This window comes from Syngnathoides biaculeatus, chromosome 11 (genome assembly GCF_019802595.1).
Source record: "Syngnathoides biaculeatus isolate LvHL_M chromosome 11, ASM1980259v1, whole genome shotgun sequence".
Lineage (NCBI taxonomy): Eukaryota > Metazoa > Chordata > Actinopteri > Syngnathiformes > Syngnathidae > Syngnathoides > Syngnathoides biaculeatus.
The window spans coordinates 14,570,509-14,593,159 of record NC_084650.1 but is presented as its reverse complement, the minus strand read 5'-3'; the positions used below and the strand labels follow the sequence as shown (position 1 = coordinate 14,593,159).

Genomic DNA, 22,651 nt, shown 5'->3' with positions numbered 1-22,651 from the left:
TAAAGTTTGATGACATATTTTCTTCCAAGCCAAACATGACACCCAAGGCAATCACGTAAATACAATCAGTAGCAGCAACAACAAGCGGCGACGGGGACACGGCAATCGGCGGAGCTCGATTTAAGAGGCGCGGCGTCAATCTTTGGGGCCGCAAAGGTAAAGCAAACACTTCTGGTAGGCGCCGGATGTGTCCTCCTGCACACAAACATTTCATTTTGAATGAGGTGTTGTGTCCTTTAATGATCAAAATGCAATTTTAAGTTAGTTACTTTTTCGGTCTGATAGATGCTTCACACATTAACCATGACTTGAAACACACGTCTGGAGGATTAATGCTTTAAAACCCGGACTGTGACCCCCAAACCCTAATTTGAAACGCTAACCTTGTCACCTAAACCCTAGTTTAAAGCTGGTTTTCATCCTGAATGTCAAACCCTAACCCAGATTTGAAACCCCAAACTCTTCTTTGAAACCCTAACCCATCTTCACACCCAAATCTTTGTTCCAAAACCCTCATTTGAATCGCTACTTTGAAGACCTAAACCTTGTTGTGATCCCAATCTCGAAACACAAAATCCTGAACCCCCGCTTGAAGCCCAAATTCGTTCATTTGAAACCGTACACATAACCGCCGACTGCACGCGTGTGCGTGTTTTTCCCCTCTTCAGGACAAATGTTTATGGCGGCGCTCTGCTTTTACGGGCCGGTATGGTACGGCCCCATATTTGGAAGGATTGTGAGGATGTCCTGCGCATTTTACAGACGGTCTCACAGATGACTGCACGTTTTCAATTCAAGTCCATAACCCTGTCTTGAAACCCTAACACGAATCCTGCGCCCCGGCTTGACCGTCTCATTTCACACCCTAACCTCTGTTTGGCACCTTTAACCCTGACTTCAAATCCAAAACCTTGCTCTCGACCGCAATTTCAAACCCTATCCTTGACACCTCAAATCCAAACAGAGAAACCTAAATCAAAACTCTAATCCGGTCTTGAAGCCCGACTCCAAGACACAATAAAATGTGTCCATCCGTACGTACTTGTACGGCGTTGTGGAGCGAGGTGCCGTAGCGCTCCTTGAAGCACGCGGCGATGTCCAACATGTCCTCCTCGCTCCTGGACACAGCGATCCTCATCAGGGTGTCGTCGTCAGTCCCTGCACGCTGTAAAAAAAAAATATATATATATATATATATATATATATTATATATATATATATATATATATACATACATACACACACACACACACATCTACGAATCCATTTTTTTGTCGCTTATCCTCACAAGGGTCAAAAAACACCTTCCATAGGTGCAGTCAATACATCAAATAACCGCTAAAACTGACCTGTGTTGTGGCATCTGTCACGGGGCCAAACTAGAACTGTTTTGGCGTTACTAAATGAATTACCGTCTCGTGTTCCTTGAAGACGCCACAGTATTATTAAAATGTATCATTGAGCATTGATTCGAGGCAATCGCCGTCTTTGTTCTTTGCTAATATGAGAACTGTCGTAGAAAAATGCAAGGCGAGGAATTCACAGAGCAGGATATTTCTTAGAAAAAGCTAATAAAACACAGCTAATACTTCATGTTTTAAGCGTGAGCACCAGCCAATTGATGGTGAGTATTATACATGGGTAAAAGGGAATTCATGATATTGGAGGTCTTATTATACTTCAAAAACATAGTATACATGAGAAATATTGAATCCAATTTTCTGTCAGCTAAGTGTAGCGTGAGAACACGTTCTCCGATTAATCGCTTTGCGCCACAATTACGGGAAATCAACAGGAGACGTTACGTAATACGCACCCTCATTGATTTGTACAGCGACTCAGCGAAAAAAGACGGAAGGCTGCGGGTGCATTTCACTGTGGATTAAAAAAAAAAAAAAAAAAAATTATAAAAATTGTAGTCAATCACAAAAACGTTATGATCAAGAATCCAAAATGTCGTACCGACAGCTAGCAGCAAGTTCTCCAGATTTCCTGTGGTCTCGCCTTCAATGCTGTCCTCGATGTCGGAACCACACAAATTCCTGTACGCGGCAAACACTGCGCACACAAACGCTCTTCCACAAATATATTCTTCTTCAAACGCTACTTTAATCTCATTAGAATTTAATTTTCAATATACAACTGCTGCTTTCTCATATTATGTTTTCCTCATTACCCAAGATTTTTTTCCCCAATTTATGTAATAACTTTTCCTCAGGAGTCTCACAATTACTTCCCCCACCCCTAATTTCTTACATTTTTGTAAATGTCCACTATTTTCTGGGGATATTTTTCTAATACTACTACTTACACATGTCTTTTCCCTCATAATTAAAATGTAATTCTCAACATATATATATATATATATATATATATATATCTTTGTTTTATTTTATTTTTTCACTATTACCGAGTTATTTTTGAACATTTGCCTATTTTAGCAATTTTACACATTTTTTTATCCTTGTGACATTATTTTGTTCTCATATTCAAATTTTACTCTTACACTATTACTTTTTTTCTTGTAGTATTTACACCTTTTACTGATATTGACTTTTTGCTTAAAATATTATGGCATTTTTCTAATTCTATTTACAATTTATTTGACCATATCACAGATTTTCATATACTGTAATATTCACATTTTTCCTAACCCTATATCCTGATTTTTCTTTCCCCCTCATCATATTCCATCTTTGTCATCATTTACAGCTACGTAGTCTCATATTATAGTATCTCTGTATAGGTCATAAATTGAGCACTTTTATAATAAAATCTAGTTTTAAATGATGAAATGAAGGCAAACATCTCCCTCCTCATCCCATAAGCATGCATTTACCTTGACGGAGATGTTCTGCGCTCCTGTTTCCAAGAATGTTGATGAATTTCTCCTCATCTGTGCCGAACTTTCCCTCGCCCGCCGCATACAAATCCTGCGGTTGCAGCAAACGGACTTTGGTTATGACTTGTGAGTTATTAATGGCCGAACAGCAGCTGGTGCGGTGGCCCCGTCGGAATTGCTGTTCATTGAAATTCTAAGAACGAAGCTCATTTTGAAATAAAATGGTTCAGGCGCTACTTTGGAACACTTGGAAGCGCTCAAGTTCAACAAATGGCAATGACATGTGGCGTCCCTCAAGGGTCAATTCGCTGACCCCTTCTGTTCAGCCTGTATATGCTACACTTGGGTCAAATTTGTCAAAACTTTGCGACTTTCATAGCTATGCAGATGACATACAGTTTTATTTAGTTGTGTCTCCAGACGACTACAGTTCAATCGATGTGTTGTGTCACTGTCTAAATCAGATAAATATTTGGATGTGCCAAAATTTACATAAAACATAACACAATTGTTTTTGGCAAGAAAGAAAAGGGGATCACTGTTAATATATACAAGGTCTCAGTATATTTAAAGACCAAGGACCAAGTCCAAAACCTTGGTGTTCTGATAGATTCCAACCTGAATTTCAACAGTCAGTAAATTTGTAGCTGGGGTTGGACTCAATATGCGGCTAACCGATGCAATCCCCGAGGACCTCGGGATTTCCAGGGTCCCCAAAGTTCTCATAGTAACCCTGTGATCTGTTTTTTTATAACCCTGTTTTGTTTTTTTCCCTCTTTCATTTAAAGTGGTCAATGTTGTTTTAATTGTTTTTTTTTTCATCCACATATTTAATAAACAGATTAAAATGCTTACTCTAGCATCATTTCAAGCGCTAGCATGCTGTGGACTATTCCATTTTCTTATCACGGCTGTGCAGACTTGATTCAGGTAGCAGGTGAAAAAAAATGTGTGTACTGTACTGGAAATGAAGCAGTTATCCCAGTGGAGCACAGATGGCGAGAGGAATACATTTTTTTTTTTTTTCAACCTCTTTCACGGTGTGCATAACCGACAGCATTAAAATTCAGTCACTCTTGCACATGAAATAGGAAACGATGAAATGGTGATTAATAGTAGCGGTAACAGTGAAACGTGATTGACTCGTTTGAAGATAAAAATCCTCAAAGATTAGAAGGAATTGTTCTCGCTCAGGATGTACAGTATAAAAATTTTCCCAAATTCACTCTCTTGTAGTTGTCGTGAAAATTGTCTAAATTACCCCCCCGCTGCTAACTAATCATCGTTACGCAAGCGCCGATGCGGTCTTCCCTCGTTACATTTCGTTTTTTTCGCCGTCTAGCTGGGCTAACAAAGCAAATGTCCACACGAGAACGACATTTCCCAGGAGGCCGCGCTTCTACATGGCTGCCAGCGACACCTGATACGAAAGCGGCCTCCATCTTTGTGTGCGTGTGTTGGTGTTCATGTGTGGAATAGATAACAACTGATTTGCTTCCTGCCTTGGCATCTTTCTGGACGGTTGCCTCGTCGACTCCCTCCTCGCGTCTTCCCTTCTCGGCGCAATCACGGAAAGACAGGCCAAAAAATATAAAAGAAAAACAACAAGCGTCACAAAAATTGAGGTAAAAATAAAGATAATCAGCCCAAATATTAGAGAGATTTTGTGATATACAGTAATTTTTAAAAACTGTAGTACAATTTAATTTAACATACTCATTATGTAGAGCAGGGGTGTCAAACTCATTTTTGTCGCGGGCCACATTGTACTTGCGGTTTTCCTCAGAGGGCCATTATGACTTTGAAACCATAAACATCTTCAAATCGGCCGATCGTATTGACACACGATATTAATGATCTAGTTTTAGAATCAGGAATCAAGGGTAAAGGGGTTTTTCAACAATTGTTGATGATTGGTAACACAAAAATGCTTGCAATACCTCAAGGTCATCATTTATGATATGAGAATTGGAAGTTTTGGTAAAGATTTAAAAAATAAATAAATAAATCACAGAAATTGATATGCATGATTTGCCATCGCGGGCCACATAGAATCATGCGACAGGCCAGATCTGGCCCCCGGGCCTTGAGTTTGGCACCGGTGATGTAGAGTCTTATATTGTCAAAAGATATATGGAAAGATTTTGCAGTTTATTGCCAATAATATGAATCAATTTTTTCTACAACAATATGACACCTTTCTTCAACATAACTTCATTGTTATAGTATTGAAACTAATTTATTTACTCTTATTTTAATGACTATGTAACAAATTGCTTTTTGTTGCAGTAATCAGACGATTTACTAACATTTGTTTAAATTTTTAAATTATTGAATTTTTTACATTTTATTTTCAGTGTGGCCATATTTCTCAGATTAAAAAAATCATTTTAAATCTCTCTTTATATATATATATATATATATATATATTGAATAATAGAGAAAAAAAATCTGAAATTTTGCTGTTATAATTTCATGAGAAAAACTATGATTGTCATCATGTTTTGAGGAAAAAGCAGAAATACATGAGAACTTTTGACATCTGTTTCTTTTTTGTGCAAATGTCCTTTTAATTTCTTCCATTAGGATTTAACTAAGTGTAAACGTGCAACCGTATGATGAAAACTATGTCGCAACTCTCTTGTATTTGTCACGTTCCACGTGGACCTGACCTGGAGGAGGATTACCAGCAGCCTCTTGTACCATCCCGAAGTGTCGCTGCAGATGTCTTTTTCCAGCTTATTGCCAAAATCTGCCACATATGACATACCCACATTATTATTATTATTTTTTTACAATAGCACCACTTAAATCTTTTTTTTTTCCCCCATAGTAAATTTTTGCCATTTTTCAGTGTGGCCATGACCACTCATACTTGAAAAGACAATTATGGTGACTATTCAGTTATTCTGTCCATATTCGACCACTTTTCCTATTAATTTATTGTAAGAGGCGGCAAGGTGATCAGATGGAAAGCGTTGGCATCACAGTTCTAAGGTCCCGGGTTCGATCCTGGATCCGCCTGTATGGACTTTGCATGTTCTCCCCATGCTTGCGTGGGTTTTCTCTGGGCACCTCCCACCTCCCAAAAACATGCAACATTCGTTGGACACTCTAAATTGCCCCTAGGTGTGATTCTGAGTGCGACTGTCTCTACTTGCCATGCGGTTGGCTGGGAACCAGTTTAGGGTGTACCCCATCTCCTGCCTGTTGACAGCTGGGAGTGGCTCCAGCACTCTCGTGAGCCTCTTGAGGATAAGCAGCTAAGAAAATTAATGAATGTATTTGTTTTATTTTCATAAATATATGACTCATTTCTGATGACATTTCAAACTTTCTTTTAGTAGCAGTGAGAGTTCACAATATTGTGAATTTCATCCATCCATCCATCCATCCATTTTCTGAGCCGCTTATCCTCAAGAGGGTCGCGGGAATGCCGGAGCCAATCCCAGCTATCAACGGGCAGGAGGCGGGGTACACCCTGAATTAGTTGCCAGGGCACATCAAGACAAACAGCCGCACTCACAATCACACCTATAGGCAATTTAGAGTGTCCAATGAATGTTGCATGTTTTTGGGAGGTGGGAGGAAACCGGAGTGCCCAGAGAAAACCCACGCAGGCACGGGGAGAACACGCAAACTCCACACACGGGACTGGCATTCGAATCCTGGTCCTCAGAACTGTGAGGCCAACGCTCCAACCAAATACTCCACCATGTCACTATTTTGAATTTCTTCTCATCATAACATTGTGTGTTCACGAGTCATACTCTGCTTTCATTTTTAGACTATAACAGGAAGAATATTGGAGAAAATGACTCGAATCTACGAAACTAGTAAATCCTTTTAACTGCGCTGCGACGTTCTAACGACCAAATTTCCTCCGCAGTTACGTGGATCAATCCACAAAAGACACTAACCCTTGGTCTATTTTTCAACTATGTAGTGATGGCCCAATAATTCGCCGCTAACGGTGGCAAAAGTACACATTTATCGACCGGCTGACCTCGCTCGTAGACCTCGTGGAGGTCTCGAAGGCGGGCCGCGCTCCTGGAGGCCAAGATCTCAATCAGCGCGGCGTCGTCGGTCCCGACGCCCTGCAGTGCAAAAGCAACACAATTGTCAAGAAGCCGCCATTTTCCCATTTCTGTTGGCATTTTAATGGCGCACACCCTAATCCAACCAAAATAAGAGAAGTAGATACATTTCCCATTTCTGTTTTTTTTTTCCCCCATTGTGGTGTGAGCAGTCGAGTTGCCACGGCAACGCAGCGGAACATTCTCAGTTCCAGCTTTTTTTTTTGCGTTCACATCTTTTTCAACGGGGGTCGCACAAAAAAAGCCTTTTGTGATGATGTCGTTTTGCGGCTTGACGAGCAGTAGGGATCCGCATCTGCGCGGAAAGTATTTTGAGGACGGGATAGTTAGTGTTGGGGAGTCATAAATTACATGTGACGATGAAATCATTGTCCTAATTTATTAATTAAATTGCAGTTGTCTTTGGAAATTTCCAGAGTTGCATCAGAAAAATTTGTTTATTTTTTTCATGGTACTTCCTCCTTGTAAGGGCAATGTTTGTGATTGGCTCTTCTGCGTCATATGCCATTTTGCCATCAACTCGAACATGACTGATTCCCTAAAGCACGCCGCATTATATAACTTTTAAACACATAAAACAACACTGAGTATCGAACAGGTTGAGCTTGATCATTTTGGAGGTTTCACTCATCTGGGTTGTCACGTGAAGCGCTAAATTGTGCGTGTTTGTCTTTAGGTCGACATGCTGTGGTACGGTGCTTTGATTCTGTACATATACAATATAATGCAACAAACTTTTTTTTTAATTTATTTACATTTAATTATGTTTTATTTTCATATGTGTTATGAACATATACGCGGTAAGGTCCAACATTATTATTATTTATCAATCAATTTTTAAACCAAAACCTTTTTTTTTAAAGGCCAAAAAAAAAAAAAGCAGTTCCACTCTTGTCAAAAATCTTTGCTAGTGCTAAAATTTTATGCTAATGCTAGCGAAATTTACAATAACAGCCATAATATTCTTTTACGACTTCCAACGCTGCTGACTATTCTTCTTGCATGTGTTGCTACCACTAAACAGATTGTTAGCATTCAAGGTATTCCATTTTCTTTCATATTTTTTGCTACATACAATGCTGCATTTATGACTGAAACTGAACTGCTGATAGCGTTAATATCACTGTTTATACCGACCGCGGGTTGTTTATTGCTACGGCGACTGATTATATTTACTGTTAAAGTAATTTCTGGCCTACAATCCGCAACTTTTTTCACAAGCTTTCAACCCTGCGGTTCATCCAGTGTTGTGGCGCTAACGTTAGCGCGGCATTAGCGTTAGCACAGCACTAGCATTAGCGCACCTGGTTATAACCCTCGGTAAAGAGTTTAATGCTAGCGCTATCAACGCTTATAACCAGGTGGGCTCTGTAGGCCGGGAATTACGGTATATTCATGTATGATCTTGACATGCTTAATGCATGTATGCATAATAGTTATTTTTTCACATTGAATCTGGAAGAAATTAAAGACCCTAAAATAATCAATAATGTTCTTCAATCGTATCTAACAAATGTGCTCAAATTGAGAATCATAAATATTGATCGACATAAAAGTGTCAAATTACATTTGATATTGACAATGCATACGTGTTTATCTGTGCAGTTTTTTGTGACGAGTAGCAACTGCTAACAAGTTAGCATTATATAAATAGCCCAATCAGAAAATGTCTTGGGCGGGAAAAAAAACAAAACAATTGCGTGGTTAAAAGAAGGCTGACGCTCTTGGACGGCTCATTTTCACTTCATGCTTTTGCTGGTGAAAAGCTGTCAAGCACTAACGATGCATTTCAAAAGCGCGTTTGCAGCCGCTTGTCACTCGCAGGTTTCATTAGGCGCAAATAACGGACACGGACGCTGCAGTCCTGCTATTATGATTCATTTGGCCGTGATGGCACACCGATGCACTTTTTGAAAATATTTTGACAAGCGTGGGAATGTTATTTTTATTTCGCTTTCGCCGTTTTTAAATAATGGGTGATGTAGTATGTGAATATCAATAATAAACACAGAGAACACCAAGAAATGCTACATTTATTACATCACATTATACCATTTTTTTTTTTTTAATTAGAACAAAAATGAACATAGCCCTCCGCCAGGGTCAAATAGTTCTAAAAATGGTCATACAGTTTTTTTCTAATTTCAGCACATTGGAACGATGCAAAGTGAAAATAAATTCAGGCATCTCGATTTCTTGTTTGGATGCTCACAAAAATTTTGGCAGTTCCAAAAAGTTTCAAGTCGTTTTGGATGAAATTAAAGCAAATGGCGTATGCTTCAACCAGTGACCAAAAAAGTTTTTTTAATTAAAATTAATTTTGCAATTTTTTTTTTTTTACAAATGTATTAAAGCAAAATGGCAAATGAAAGAACAAGTGGAAAATTCATTAGTTATGTGAAATTATTAGTTGATTTTCATAAAGAAAATGAAAATTCAGATTGCAAATGGGAAAACTGATTACAATTTGGAACAAACAAACAATCAAAAAAATAACTTGACCTAATGCTTCAATACTTGGCATAGCTAAATATGTGGCTCATATTTTATTAGCTTTAACTATCTTTAAAAGTTGGGAGTTTTCAAGGAAGAATATTCAAGACAAAATTATGTCTATGATGATGGACGTCAAAGTAGCAAACGATGAATCGGAAAAACAACACACAAGCTCGCACTCCAACAACTGACATTGGTGAATTAGTTAGACTCGTTTTTATTCCTAATCATTTTCAGTATTTGGTGCTTTTTGAGGCGAATGTGAAGGCAAAATGAATGAATGTAAAAATCGATGATTTCAAACGTAAAAAAAAAATGAACTTGAAACAATCGTCAAAGCAACTCTTAAAACGTTTGACAGAGGTCAATCTGAAATTAGTTTTACATGCTATTATTTTTATTCCCTTTAAGTGATCAGTTTTGTAAAGTTGGAAGTAAACTTTTGGAGATTTTGTTTAGCTTTATTTTGCTTTCTGAACGTGGGAGCTATTTCGGGAAAGAAAAATCCTTGACGGAGCGATACAATTTTCATGTTACCTGGGGATTGCCAGCTTGTGATAAATTAACCGGCCTTGTGGTCCTGGATTCATTTATTTTTGGTCGGCGTTTTGTCTCCTCGAGCGCTATCTCTCAGCAATTGCCAATTTTTTTTTGTTTTATTTATTATTTTTGCAGCAAGTGGAATTGATGACCAATGTCTCGGGAGTTCCGTACCTTGATGGCTTTGTGCAGCAGCGCGGCGTCGTACGAGACGGGCGGAGTCATCAGGGCCACGACCAGATTCTGGAACAGACCACCCAGCTCCGACTTGAGCGCGCCAACCAGATCCTGCGACGATTAATGATGGATGCTTCCCTGTAATCATTGCTTTTGTATCGAACTGCGTTGTGTCCCGTTGGCAACGTCAATAAGTTGGAAGAGAAAACCAAATTAAATTCCATCCGTCCATCCATTTTCTTTGCCGCTTATCCTCACAAGGGTCGCAGGGAGTGCTGGAGCCTATCCCAGCTGTAAACGGGCAGGAGGCGGGGTACACCATGAACTGGTCGCCAGCCAATCGCAGGGAACATGGAGACAAACAGGCGTACTGACAATCACACCTACTGCCAATTTAGAGTGTCCAATTGATGTTGCATGTTTTTGGGATGGGGGAGGAAACCGGAGTGCCCGGAAGAAACCCACGCAGGCACGGGGAGAACATGCAAACTTCATGCAGGCGGGGCCGGGATCGAACCCGGGTCCTCAGAACTGTGAGGCCAAGGCGTTACCAGCTGACTCAATGTGCCACTGTGCCACCCCCAAATTAAATTAAAAGGTAAAAAGGTGGGCTAGGCAACGGGACATTGAAATCATGACAGCTTAGTGACCAAATGTATCCATCTTCTGAGCTGCTTATCGTCACGAGGGTCACGGGAGTGCTGGAGCCTATCCCGGCTATCATCAGGCAGGAAGTGGGGAAAACATGTAAACTCCACACAGCCTGGGACCGGGATTTGAACCCCAGGTCTCAGAACTGTGAAGCCAACTCTCCAACTAGAGCTTATTGTTGTCTGTCTCGATGGGCCCTGCGATTGGCTGGTGACCAGTTCTGGCTGTACCTCACCTCCTCCCCGGTGACAGGTAGGCTTGGCTACAGCACTACCGCGACCCTTGTGAGGATAAGTGGCTCAGAAAATGAATGGATGGATATTTATGATACTACATGTATACAAATAGTCAAGGAATTTAAACAGGTTCACCATTCAAAAGAGATGTGTGTGTATATAACGGAACATAAATAATGTCATATACTGTAATTCAGTTTTTGCTGACACAGAAAGTAAAGAAAATTCTGAAAGAAAAAAGATGTCCTCTTTATGCACAAAACACGAACTGAAAAATGTACCGTACTGTGCCCCAACAAATTGACATTTTAAGAAGCTCACGTCTACATACGGATGTCAATTAACCGCCGAGCCAGTTTCAAACCCCGTTGCTAACCAAAACAGCAGCAGCCTCGGGTGGCCTCACCTTTCCGTAGGACGTCTTGTACGCCGCTTTTATCTGCTGCCGCTGATTGTTGCTGCGAGCCGCCACCAGCATAAGGATCACGTCTTCATCTGTGCCTGCAAGATAAACCGCTCAGCGGGTAGAAAACCAGGAAGGAGGGAATCGAACGCAGCGAGGAGAACAGGCCGAGTGGATGACTTAATAATGTGGGCGAGGCACGGGGGTCAACGTAAAAGAACAGAGCCTCATCCCGAGTTAAAGAGCTCATTTCATATCGGAAAAGGCTCGAGTCTAAAGTTCTCATCGATGGATGTTATTGATCTGCACAAACGAGCGAAAAAGGATGTTTGACTGTCGCCGCTTTGTGCGATCGAAACAGCTTCAGCCAAGCCAAGCGGTTCCCAACCTTTATTGCCGTGTTTTATATTATAAAAATGTGACGACAAGCAGCCAAGCAAAACTAGACTCATTTGTTGCCCAGTCATAAGTGCAAAATCACACAACTATGTATTTATTTTAGTATTATTATTATCAGATTATTATGTAAATTATTTTATTTTATTGATTGAATTTTATCTATTTCTGGAAAAGTGTGCATTCTGAATTTTGCTAAATTCGGCCCCATCGAGTGGACCAGCAATTAACTGTTTTACCTGTCACCGGCAAAGATAGATGAATAGAGATATTTGTTTGGAAAAATAATCATTGCAATTATATTCTATACAGATCTATACAGATAGAAAGAAAAACATTTTTATAACAAAACGAAAAAGTATCGATGCTGCGAAGAAATGCTTTGCCTACTTCTGAGGCGTGAAGTCTGAGAGGAAGGGAAGGCTCTTTGTGGCATAATTAAGGTTTCAATTATTAAAACATGCAAGGACGAAAATTTTGGCGCGGGGCATCCTTCTTCGTGATTGTTTTACTATGCGGTAATATAGACACATAAAAGTTTTCTGAGCATCCTTTATTGCAGACCGCAGACAGCTGCGGCGCGCTAATGCTAAAAATAGCCGAGCTCTAAATGGGAAAACTAATTAGACGAGCGCCTTTCAGACAATATCGTTCAAATATTTACACAGAGGGATTTGTCCGGGCATTCTAAACGCGCACAACATTCTGCTTGTTTAGCAACGCAAGTCAAACACATTAGCGAGGATTATACGTAACGCTCAGAACGGCGGCGAAGGAGCTGAGCACTTGCCGAGTCCTTTCATGGCTCGGTGGAGGATCTCGGCGTCCTGTTTGGCGTCAAAGTTGACGAAAGGTCGGACGCTCCCTCGGTACACCTGTGGGGGGGAGGAAATTGTTATTATTGTTTTTAAATTGCCTTGATTATAATCCATTGTAATGCCAGCTCTTTCTAGATTTGGCCCCAAAAAAGGAAAGCAAAGTTGCTCTCCTGTCGCTCACGGGGCGAAAAAATTAGGCTTAGCCTAGTTTTGATTATAGTCCGGTGTAATAATTTTTGACATTAAGGTGCTGAAAGTTGTGCTGCGAAAGTAGAAGTGATGTCAGCTTCAAAGGATACGCTCGCCATTGTCATGCTAATAGCTAGAATATTAAAAGCTAAATGAAGTGATGTCAGCTTCAACGAATACGCTAACAGTTGTCATGCTAAGGGTTAGCATTTCAAAGGCCAAATGAAGTGATGTCAGCTTTAACGAATACGCCAACAGTTGTCTCAGTCTCTGATGGGGAAAAAATGGGCTTAGCCTAGTTTTTATTACAGTTGGGTGTAATAATTTTTAAATCTAAGGTGCTGCAAGAAGTGCTACAAAAGCTGAAGTGATGTCAGCTTCAAAGGGTACGCTAGCAGTTTCCATGCTAACGGCTAGCATATCAAAAGCTAAATAAAGTGATGTGAGTTTCAACGGATACGCTAACATTTGTCATGCTAACGGCTAGCGCATCAAAAGCTAAATGATGTGTGTTAGCTTCAACAGATATGCTAGCAGTTGTCATGCTAACGCCTAGCACATCAAAAGTTAAATGAAGTGATGTCAGCTTCAACGGATATGATAGCATTTGTCATGCTAATGTTAGCATTTCAAAAGCTAAATGAAGTAATGTCAGGTCCTTTATGAAAGACTTCAAAGGATCAAATGCTAGCATGCAATTCATTGGTATGCTAATGTCTTTTTAGAGTAAATTACACACCTAAAAACTGTACAGTTTTGTGGAGATTATAGTTTTTTTCTATATACTTATTTGAAGAAATGTTTAAAAAAATTACACATTGTAGAGTACCATCCATCCATCCATTTTCTTTGCCGCTTATCCTCACGAGGGTCACGGGGAGCGCTGGAGCCTATCCCAGCTGTCAACGGGCAGGAGGCGGGGCACACCGTGAACTGGTTGCTAGCCAATTTTAGGCCACATGGAGACAAACACCCCGACTCACAATCACACCTAGGGGCAATTTAGAGTGTCCAATTAAGTTTGCATGTTTTTGGGATGCGGGGCGAAACCGGAGTGCCCGGAGAAAACCCGCGCAAGCACGGGGAGAACACGCAAACTCCACACTGGCGGGACCGGGATTGAACCCGGGTCCTCAGAACTGTGAGGCCAACGCTTTACCAGCTGACCCACCGTGCCACCTGTAGAATACAATAATTATGAGATTATAATGATGCTAACAATTAGTATCTTTGTGTGTTTTATTGACGCTATTCTATCAGCCATGCGTAAACGAAGAGCTGCTTTTAAAGGCGCTATATAAATAGATCATTATTATTTTTATTATTAATAGTTCTACCGCTTATCCGGGTCGGGTGAGGTCACTGGGGCAGTGACTTTAGCAGGGACCCCCCCCTAGACTTCTTCCAGATCGTTTGAATATGCCAGATGGTTCAACTTTCATTTTTATTTTATTTTTTTGGGTGGTTGGTATACATGTAATCATACCTGCTGTTATCATAAGATAAGCACCGCGCTCATCACACACGCGTGGCCATGACAACACGATCTGTCATTAAAGATGTCAACTAAAGATTTTTTTTTTTGTTTTGTTTTGTTTTGTTCCCCTCCAGAACAATGAGACGATGAATGAATCCGCTTTCGGTAGCGGCCGCTCTTCAGGTGCGCGGGCAGGAAGCGGTAATAATAAGCTCATTACGCCGTATTATCTCCACTTCAAAGGAACGCCGCTGACCTTTTCTCACTTCATTAGGCGTGGCGGCGCGTGTGAAGCGACATCTATTTTCTGCTGATTGAAAGCCTTCCACCTGAGATTTTTTTTTTTTAGATACAAGGAGGGACTCACCATGCTCGCTTGTGATGATTGCGCAGAAGCTGAAAGAGACAAGATCACGTTCGTTTGGATCACTGGCGCTATGATCGATATCAAACACCGAATATCCTCGTGTCAAGCACTATGCCTAAAAGATAAAATTCTAACTTAGCAGTTTCTACAAAGAGGAGAAAATAAAAATAAAAAATTAAAAAAACATTTGAATATGTCAAGTACAGTAAAGCCTCGGTTTTCGAAAATTTAGAGATTTTTTTGCTTCTGTTTTCCAACGAAAATCGGTACTCGAACACCCCCGACAAAACCCGGAAATAACATACTGCGCGCGGCCAGACCGGTTGACCCACGACGCCGAAAAAAACCCGGAAATAACATAATGCGTGCGGCGCAAGCAGTTGGCCCACCCATGATGAGTTTTGTTATTGTGTATTCGAACGCCCCACGAAAACAAAAAACAGAAATGACATAGAAGTGACTTTTGTTTTTCTTCTCATCATCTCATATTAACCCCCAATCATGGCTCCAAAGAAATGATTTTTCCCCCCCTCATTGTTGTTTAAACAAACAACGTTATTATGATGCACTTTTGTTGATAAAAAAAAGTTTACAAGGCTGGGGGCCGAGTCGCTACATATACGGCAATGCGCTCCCAGCCTAGCGTACTCTACTACTAAAGCATACATTTTATGAAAAAAATAATTATATTTCTTTCAATTATTTTATTACATAAAGTATTTAAACTATACATGTATTTCTACTATGCAGTTTATTCTCAGGAAAAGCTTTAAAAAATGCTTTAAAAAGCCTATATTTTTTTTAGGCTTGGAACGCATTATTTCTTTTTCCATTCATTGTAATGGGAAACATCGATTCGGTTTTCGAACAATTCACTTTTCGCGCCATTTTCTGGAACGGATCGTGGTCGAGAACCGAGGCATCGCAGTACAATATAAAAGCCTGGAAAGGAGAGGAAATGATAGCATTAATTGCAGTTGGCGCGCGAACATCTAATCTGATTCTAACTACCAATTTGAAAAATTAACAAGGAAGATGAAATGCAAACGTGGTATTTGCGCTCACATTTAGCTATGTAATGTGCCAATATCAAGTACCATGCGGAAAAGCTCGTGAAAAGGACAAAATACTCACATCTTACCACTTTTTATGTGATAATTTAACACTATACCAGTTACTATTTGGAATTTTACCAGTTAGTACACCAACATTGAGCATCTCTCTCTCTCTCATCAAGCCATCCATTTTCGTTTTCTTTTCCTTTCGGCTTATCCCAATAGGGGTAACGACAGCGTGTCATCATATATATATATATATATATATATTATATATATATATATATATATATATTTACACACACACACATCCATTTTCTTTGCTGCTTATCCTCACAAGGGTACAGACACACACACACACACACATACATACACACATATATATATATATATATATATATATATATATATATATAAAGCTGATTCTGATATCTAAAATGGTTGTGGCAAATACGATACCAAAAGCCTCTTAAGAAGGACAGAATGCTAACATGCTAACAGTTGCTGCAATAAGACAAAAATGCTAACATACGAACAATTGCTGATAAAGCAAATTTAAAATATGTCAAGCAGCCTACTACGCAGTATCGAAAGCCTGACAATGGTGGTGAAAGACTAACAGCCTGCTTGCATCGAGGAATGTACAATATATCACACAGATAATTATTGCGGTTGTGTCTCGTCCTATTTTGAAAGTCAAACTAGGAGGATAAAATGTTTGCAAGCTAACAATTTCTATGCTAATATCTCGCATATAAAACGGCCAACGTGGTGTTCGGAGTCTCATGAGGTTGGCTGTTTCCATGCCGCCATCTTGCATATCAATTATCCTGTCAAGTATAATTTCCAAAGCCTAACCAAAACGTGATAAAAATGCTAAAATAAAACTATTTGGTACGCTAGCATCTATCATATCAAATGCTAAATGTGGTCTTGTAAAAATGCTACAGTGAATGCCAAACGCAGTTTCTATGCTAATATGTAACATTAATATGTAACTAGTACTACTTTAAATATGTGCATCATTTAATAACATACTAGCAGGTATGCTGACATCTACCTTATCAAATATGTGATATTTATGTAGTACACTGAAACCCCCTAAAGCGGGACGAAATGCTAACATGCTATCAATCGCTATGCTAACTTCTATCATCTTAAAAACTGCGAGTGGGGTTGCGGCGTTAAATTTTGAGGACATTGTGAGGTCTTACCAGTCGCTGCGTGTCCTCTCCGGGTCAGCAAGCGGCATCTGTGCTGCGTGTCAGGTGCAGAAGCCGAACCTGAGCCCGGTCCACGAGGAGTGTCATCTTCCTCCTCGAGTTGCGATGACCTCACGCGAAGGCCGCCATTGTCTCAACTTTTGTTCAATTATTAAGTGAGCCCCTTTCTTAAATCTTTTTACGTTCATGTTCCACGAGAGTCTTTGAAAAGATTAAAATTACCCACGAAAATGTTTACAAAGTATTATGAAGAAATATTTCTGAAGAAATATTTTTGTCAAAATATTGCAATGTTATGCAAATAACAATAAACAACAAATAACTATTCCTATTTGACAGGAGCAAAAGTTAATATTCCAGTAGTATTTCTTGTGTTTTTTTTTCCATGTGACAAAATATTCCATCCGTCCATCCGTTTTCTTTTGCTGCTTATCCTCACGAGGGTCGCGGAAGAGCTGGGGCATATATCCCAGCTGTCAACGGGCAGGAGGCGGGGTACACCCTGAACTGGTCGCCAGCCAATCGCAGGGAACATAGAGACAAACAGTCGCATTCACAATCACACCTATGGGCAATTTAGTGTCCAATTAATGTTGCATGTTTTTGGGATGTGGGAGGAAACCGGAGTGCCCGGAGAAAACCCACGCAGCCAACATCCAAACTGCACGCAGGCAGGTCTGGGATCGAACCCGAGACCTCAGAACTGTGAGGCCAACGCTTTACCAGCTGCGCCACCATGTAGCAAAATATTCTTTTTTTAAAAAAAAAAAAAAAAAGCTTAGTACAGCAAAACGAAATTGAAATTAGCGGATTAGCGTCGGACTCATTGCGTGTCGTCATTTTTTTTATTGATGCGCGTTCGTATCGCGGGTCGGTCTCGAATTGCAATTGCGTAAGTGCTCGCTGAAGACGCCTATCTTCAGTTTTTGGTCTCTTGGGAGGGAACCCGATAGGCATCGGCGCATACATATATCAGCGCACTTTAATTAAAGCGAATTGTGACGAGCGTCTGCTCACGCAGGCGAGCCTGCAGCCAATTTCCTCCGAGCCCGAATAAACAAGACGACCGACCGGGCAGCTCATAACGCCGAGATCAGATGGAGGCGAGGCTCCTTCCATCTTCCGTGGGTCGGACCGTGACGCTTTATTGTGATTTCGTGTCGCTTTTCGGACAAATATCACCTGGGTGACCTCCCTTCACATTAAAACGAGAAAACCACGTTAGCCACGTTATCGTACGATCATCTTTACTGTCGTGAATCATCTGGAAAAGTTACCAAGTCCAAACTATCTATCTATCTATCTATCTATCTATCTATCTATCTATCTATCTATCTATCTATCTATCTATCTATCTATCTATCTATCTATCTATCTATCTTCTATCTATCTATCTATCTATCTATCTATCTATCCCTCCCTCCTTCTCTCTCCTTCTCTCTTTATCTATCTATCTATCTATCTATCTATCTATCTATCTATCTATCTATCTATTATCTATCTATCTATCTATCTATCTATCTATCTATCTATCTATCCATCTATGTCTGTCTACTGATCGAGGTTAGCTAGTGTCTAGCAATTGTGCTCGCACGCTACAATAATCTTATCAATTATTGACTCGCCTTTTAGCTTGGCAGCAGGTTTTAATATTTTCTATCTATCTATCTATCTATCTATCTATCTATCTATCTATCTATCTATCTATCTATCTATCTATCTATCTATCTATCTATCTATCTATCTATCTATCTATCTATCTATCTATCTATCTAAGCTGCCCAACTCACTTGCTAGCTTCTGAATGTAATTTTTAGAAGTCATGAATGTTTTCAAGTTCTAAATATGAATAAGATGATAAGTTCTAGATATGAGAGTTGTCATATTTCAGCTATCATGCTAGAAGTCTTGGCTAGTTTTATCTTGCAAGATAGCAATTGTGATACATAATTTAGTCATAATTTTATTCGTACTTAAATAAATAATACATTTATCCATCTTAGGGTAACCATATTTTGGCTAGTTGTCAATATCTATCTTGCAAGCGAGTTTCAATCTTAAAAATCTTTTTTGTTTTGCTCTACATCTCAATAAATAATACATCAATCAAGTCATATTTTGGCCAGCTAATTTCTAGAAATTATGATAGCACTCTACAATAATCGTATAAATTATTAGCTAGCCTTTTATTTTACTAGCAGGTCTATCTATCTATCTATCATCTATCTTCTATCTATCTATCTATCTATCTATCTATCTATCTATCTATCTATCTATCTATCTATCTATCTATCTGTTTCTGAGCGGCTTATCCTCATGAGGGTCGTGGGAGTGCTGCATCCTATCGCAACAAACTAGTTTTGTTTTGTTTTTTTAAAGGGGACTATCTTGAAATTATAGCCAAAGTTTTGTTGCAAACATAGTTGCATTATTATAAAGGGGAGAAAAAATTACCGACATGGTATAAATTCTGTCATCCATCATCAGGCCTCCTGAGGGTTATCGTCCCGCTGCTAAATTAATTTTCCACTCATAAGAAATGACCTTATGGAACAGATTAAAACATAAACTGATTCATCTCCTCACAGTATTAATCATCATTTAGATTATTTTACAATATTGCTCGGCGTACAAGAGAAATTTTGAGGAATTTTTGTGTTATGAGTTTTTGTGCGAGTGCAGAACACAGGTTGCATTATTAAGATTTCATATTCGGTGTGTTCAACATGGGCCAAAAAATCGTACTTTCATCTCCAATTATGTTTATCAAAAAGGAAATTGAAAATCATGTCATTTACCATCTTGGCCACTAGGTAGCGCAACTAGTCCATCTTTTTGTCGGGTAAGCTACATTCAGTTCTAACTTATTTGCACTATTGCTATTTCTGGACTAAAAATGGAAATACTGTTACATTTTTATGTTCCTTCTATTGTGCGGGGAACACAACGCGGTTTTATTCAAAATATTTTCAAATTCGGCGCTTCGATTGACCTACTCGAGATCTCAACATAAGTCAAAAACTGCAACTTCATTTTTCATTTTGATGTTATAGCAATTTTAATCAAAAGAATTGCATGAAATCTCAATTACTAAATTGGCCACTAGGTGGCGTAACTACACAATTTTTTTCTGTATGGGCAGCCTACAAATATTAAAATGTTATGTTTTATGAAAATTCACATTATTCTGCTCGTTTCTGGACTCACAATTGAAATTTTGTAGGATTTTTTTTTTTTGCAGCGTCTACATAATATGCCATTGAAATGTTTTTCACACCTTTTTAATTAAAAAATAATTTTATTTTTTAAAAACTCCTTTTTCATATTTTCTATTTTGGGGTGTTTTTCTTTTGTTTTTTTTTTACTATCAACATAAATGCCTTAATGCACTGGTGTTAAAGTCGAGGTCCGGGGGCCAAATCCGGCCCGCTACATGATTTCATGTGGAACGTGAAGGCAAATCGGGTGTGTCAACTTCCATGATTCTTCTGAATATCTGTACAAAATTTTCATATTGTCATGTTGTAAATGATAACGTTGATATATTCTAAGCATTTGTGACTAAACATGAACAATCAACAAACCGCTTCACCCTTGATTCCAAAATCGCTTCGTATTTACACAAAAGATTTTTATGGTTAAAGTCATAACAGACCCTCTTAGCGAAACCGTAACTCCAATGTGGTCGTGACAAAAATTAGTTTGACACCACCGTTATTGTGATTGACCATTTTATTAACAGAGAATAGAATCACATAATGCATGTTCAATATTAAAAAAAAAAAAAAAAAAAAAACCCAAAAACAAAAAAGATGACATAATTAAGGCTGGTAAAAGTTTTTGGCCAGTTCCAAGAAATTCAAGAGGCAACACTGATGACATTGATGATATTTTTTTCCGGGATGATCGCAGAAAGGGGGATTATAAATTGACACTTTGATTATAATAATAATAATGAGAATAATGGATGAGGAGAAAACAGCTGAAATCAAGCAGCACACAGCATGTAGGCAAGTCCATCATCACATTTGTTTGTTTTTTTTCCACCCTTACATCAGTCCACGAGGAGAAACGGGGGTGCAGGTTGGGGGGGGGGGGTGTAATCCGTTCACAGCACATGCCGGAGCTCCTGATCCGAGGCGCCGCCGGCGGCGCTGGAAGCGTCGGCGGGGACCTGTCGGAAGGACCTGGCCAGCTGCAGCGTGGCTTTGCCCACCGAGTGGCGGAGCTGCTTGACGAGCATCCACAGCAGCAGCGCGATCAGCCCCAGCAGGCCCAGCAGCATCGCCAGGTACACGCTCACGTTCCACCCCCAGTCCAGCTGCAGGGGGAGCGACGTGGACGCCAGGAGGAATTTGCGGGGTGCCGGCATGGAGGCGGACACGGACGCCCTCCCCCCAAAAAAAGAAGGGGGAAAAAAAAAAAAAAAAAAAACTTCTCAGGGACGGAGCGCGGAGGACATTCCCACAGGTAGGCAGGCGAGCGCTAGGTGATGAAATTCCCGTCCGTCTTCATGCTTGAAATGGACATTCCCCCTTCCCCCCCCTCTGCAGCTGTGTCGCCCTCCTCCTGCCTGACAAGGGGAGAAGGAATGAAGGAAGGAAGGAAGCCAGGAGGAGGAGGAAGAAGGGGATGGGGAGGGGGTGTGGGGGCTGGCATGACACTCGCTACACGCAAGTCACTGGAAAAAATAAAAAAAATCACACCAAAATCGTCATAATTTTCCAATTGCTCATCCTTACTGTACAAAAAAAAAAAGATGGCAAAAGTCAGAATTTGACATTTTGGGGCTCAAATGCACACGTCAAGTCAAATATGGCGTTCAACAAGGCAGAATTGGTATTGAAAAGCATTCAACTATTCTTTTGGCGGCATGGTGGGGTGGATAAGCTGGTAAAGCCTTGGGCTCACAGTTCGGAGGACCCGGGTTCAACCCCAGCCCGTGCCTGCGTGAGTTTCTTCCCCCATCCCAAAAACCTGCAACTTTAATCTGATACTCTAAATTGCCCCAAGGTGTGATTGTGAGTGGGACTGTTTGTCTCTATGTGCCCTGCGATTGGCTGGCAACCAGTTCAGGGTATACCCGGCCTCCCACCTGTTGACAGCTTGGATAGGCTCAAGCACTCCCCACGACCCTTGTGAGGATAAGCGGACGGACCAACTGTTTTTACATTTGCATGACGCTTCACTTAACCGCTGTGGATTGAAACCATAATCCTCATTAAAAACTCTACCCCCTTTTGAAATCCTAAATTGAAACATGAAATCAGTTTAAACCCTAATTTGAAACAATAACCCTTCAATTGGGCTGGCGACCAGTTCAGGGTGTACCGCCTTATCCAAAACTAGCTGGGATAGGCTCCAGCATCCTCAGGAGCTTGTTGAGAACCAGAAAGGTAGAGGAATGAAACCCTAACTCATCCATCCATTTTCTTAGCCGGTTATCCACACGAGGGTCACAGGAGTGCCCGAGTGTATTCCAGCTGTCAACGGGCAGGAGGCGGGGCACACCCTGAACTGGTTGCTAACCAAAAACAGAGCTTCACTGAGGGGTAATTTAAAGGGTCCAATTTGTCAAATGTTTTGGGGGGGGAAAAAAAAAAACCCACACAGGTGGGTCCAGGATCAAACCGGAGACCTCAGAACTGTGAGGCCACCGGGGGGAGAGGGGGAAAAAAAAAAAA

General features: G+C 40.2%; 1 protein-coding gene across 1 annotated transcript; it reads right to left on the bottom strand.

Annotated features, from left to right (window-relative positions):
* On the bottom strand, positions 1 to 17,116 carry anxa5a (annexin A5a). The gene is made up of 13 exons (XM_061834876.1): positions 16,959 to 17,116; positions 14,690 to 14,718; positions 12,629 to 12,713; positions 11,446 to 11,540; positions 10,150 to 10,263; positions 6,849 to 6,939; positions 5,515 to 5,594; positions 4,345 to 4,395; positions 2,840 to 2,933; positions 1,963 to 2,058; positions 1,817 to 1,875; positions 1,043 to 1,165; positions 1 to 195 (listed from the first exon to the last, which is right to left on the bottom strand). Exons 2-13 carry the CDS (start codon positions 14,690 to 14,692, stop codon positions 136 to 138), a joined length of 951 nt encoding a protein of 316 aa, XP_061690860.1. The 5' UTR covers positions 14,693 to 14,718; positions 16,959 to 17,116; the 3' UTR covers positions 1 to 135.
* Positions 17,117 to 22,651: the final 5,535 nt, after the last annotated feature.

Coding starts and splice junctions, on each gene's coding strand:
- anxa5a (XM_061834876.1), bottom strand. Junction 2,059..2,839: donor CGCAGAACATCTCCGTCAAG/GTAAATGCATGC, acceptor TTGTGTGCGCAG/TGTTTGCCGCGTACAGGAAT. Junction 196..1,042: donor CGCTCCACAACGCCGTACAA/GTACGTACGGAT, acceptor GTTTGTGTGCAG/GAGGACACATCCGGCGCCTA.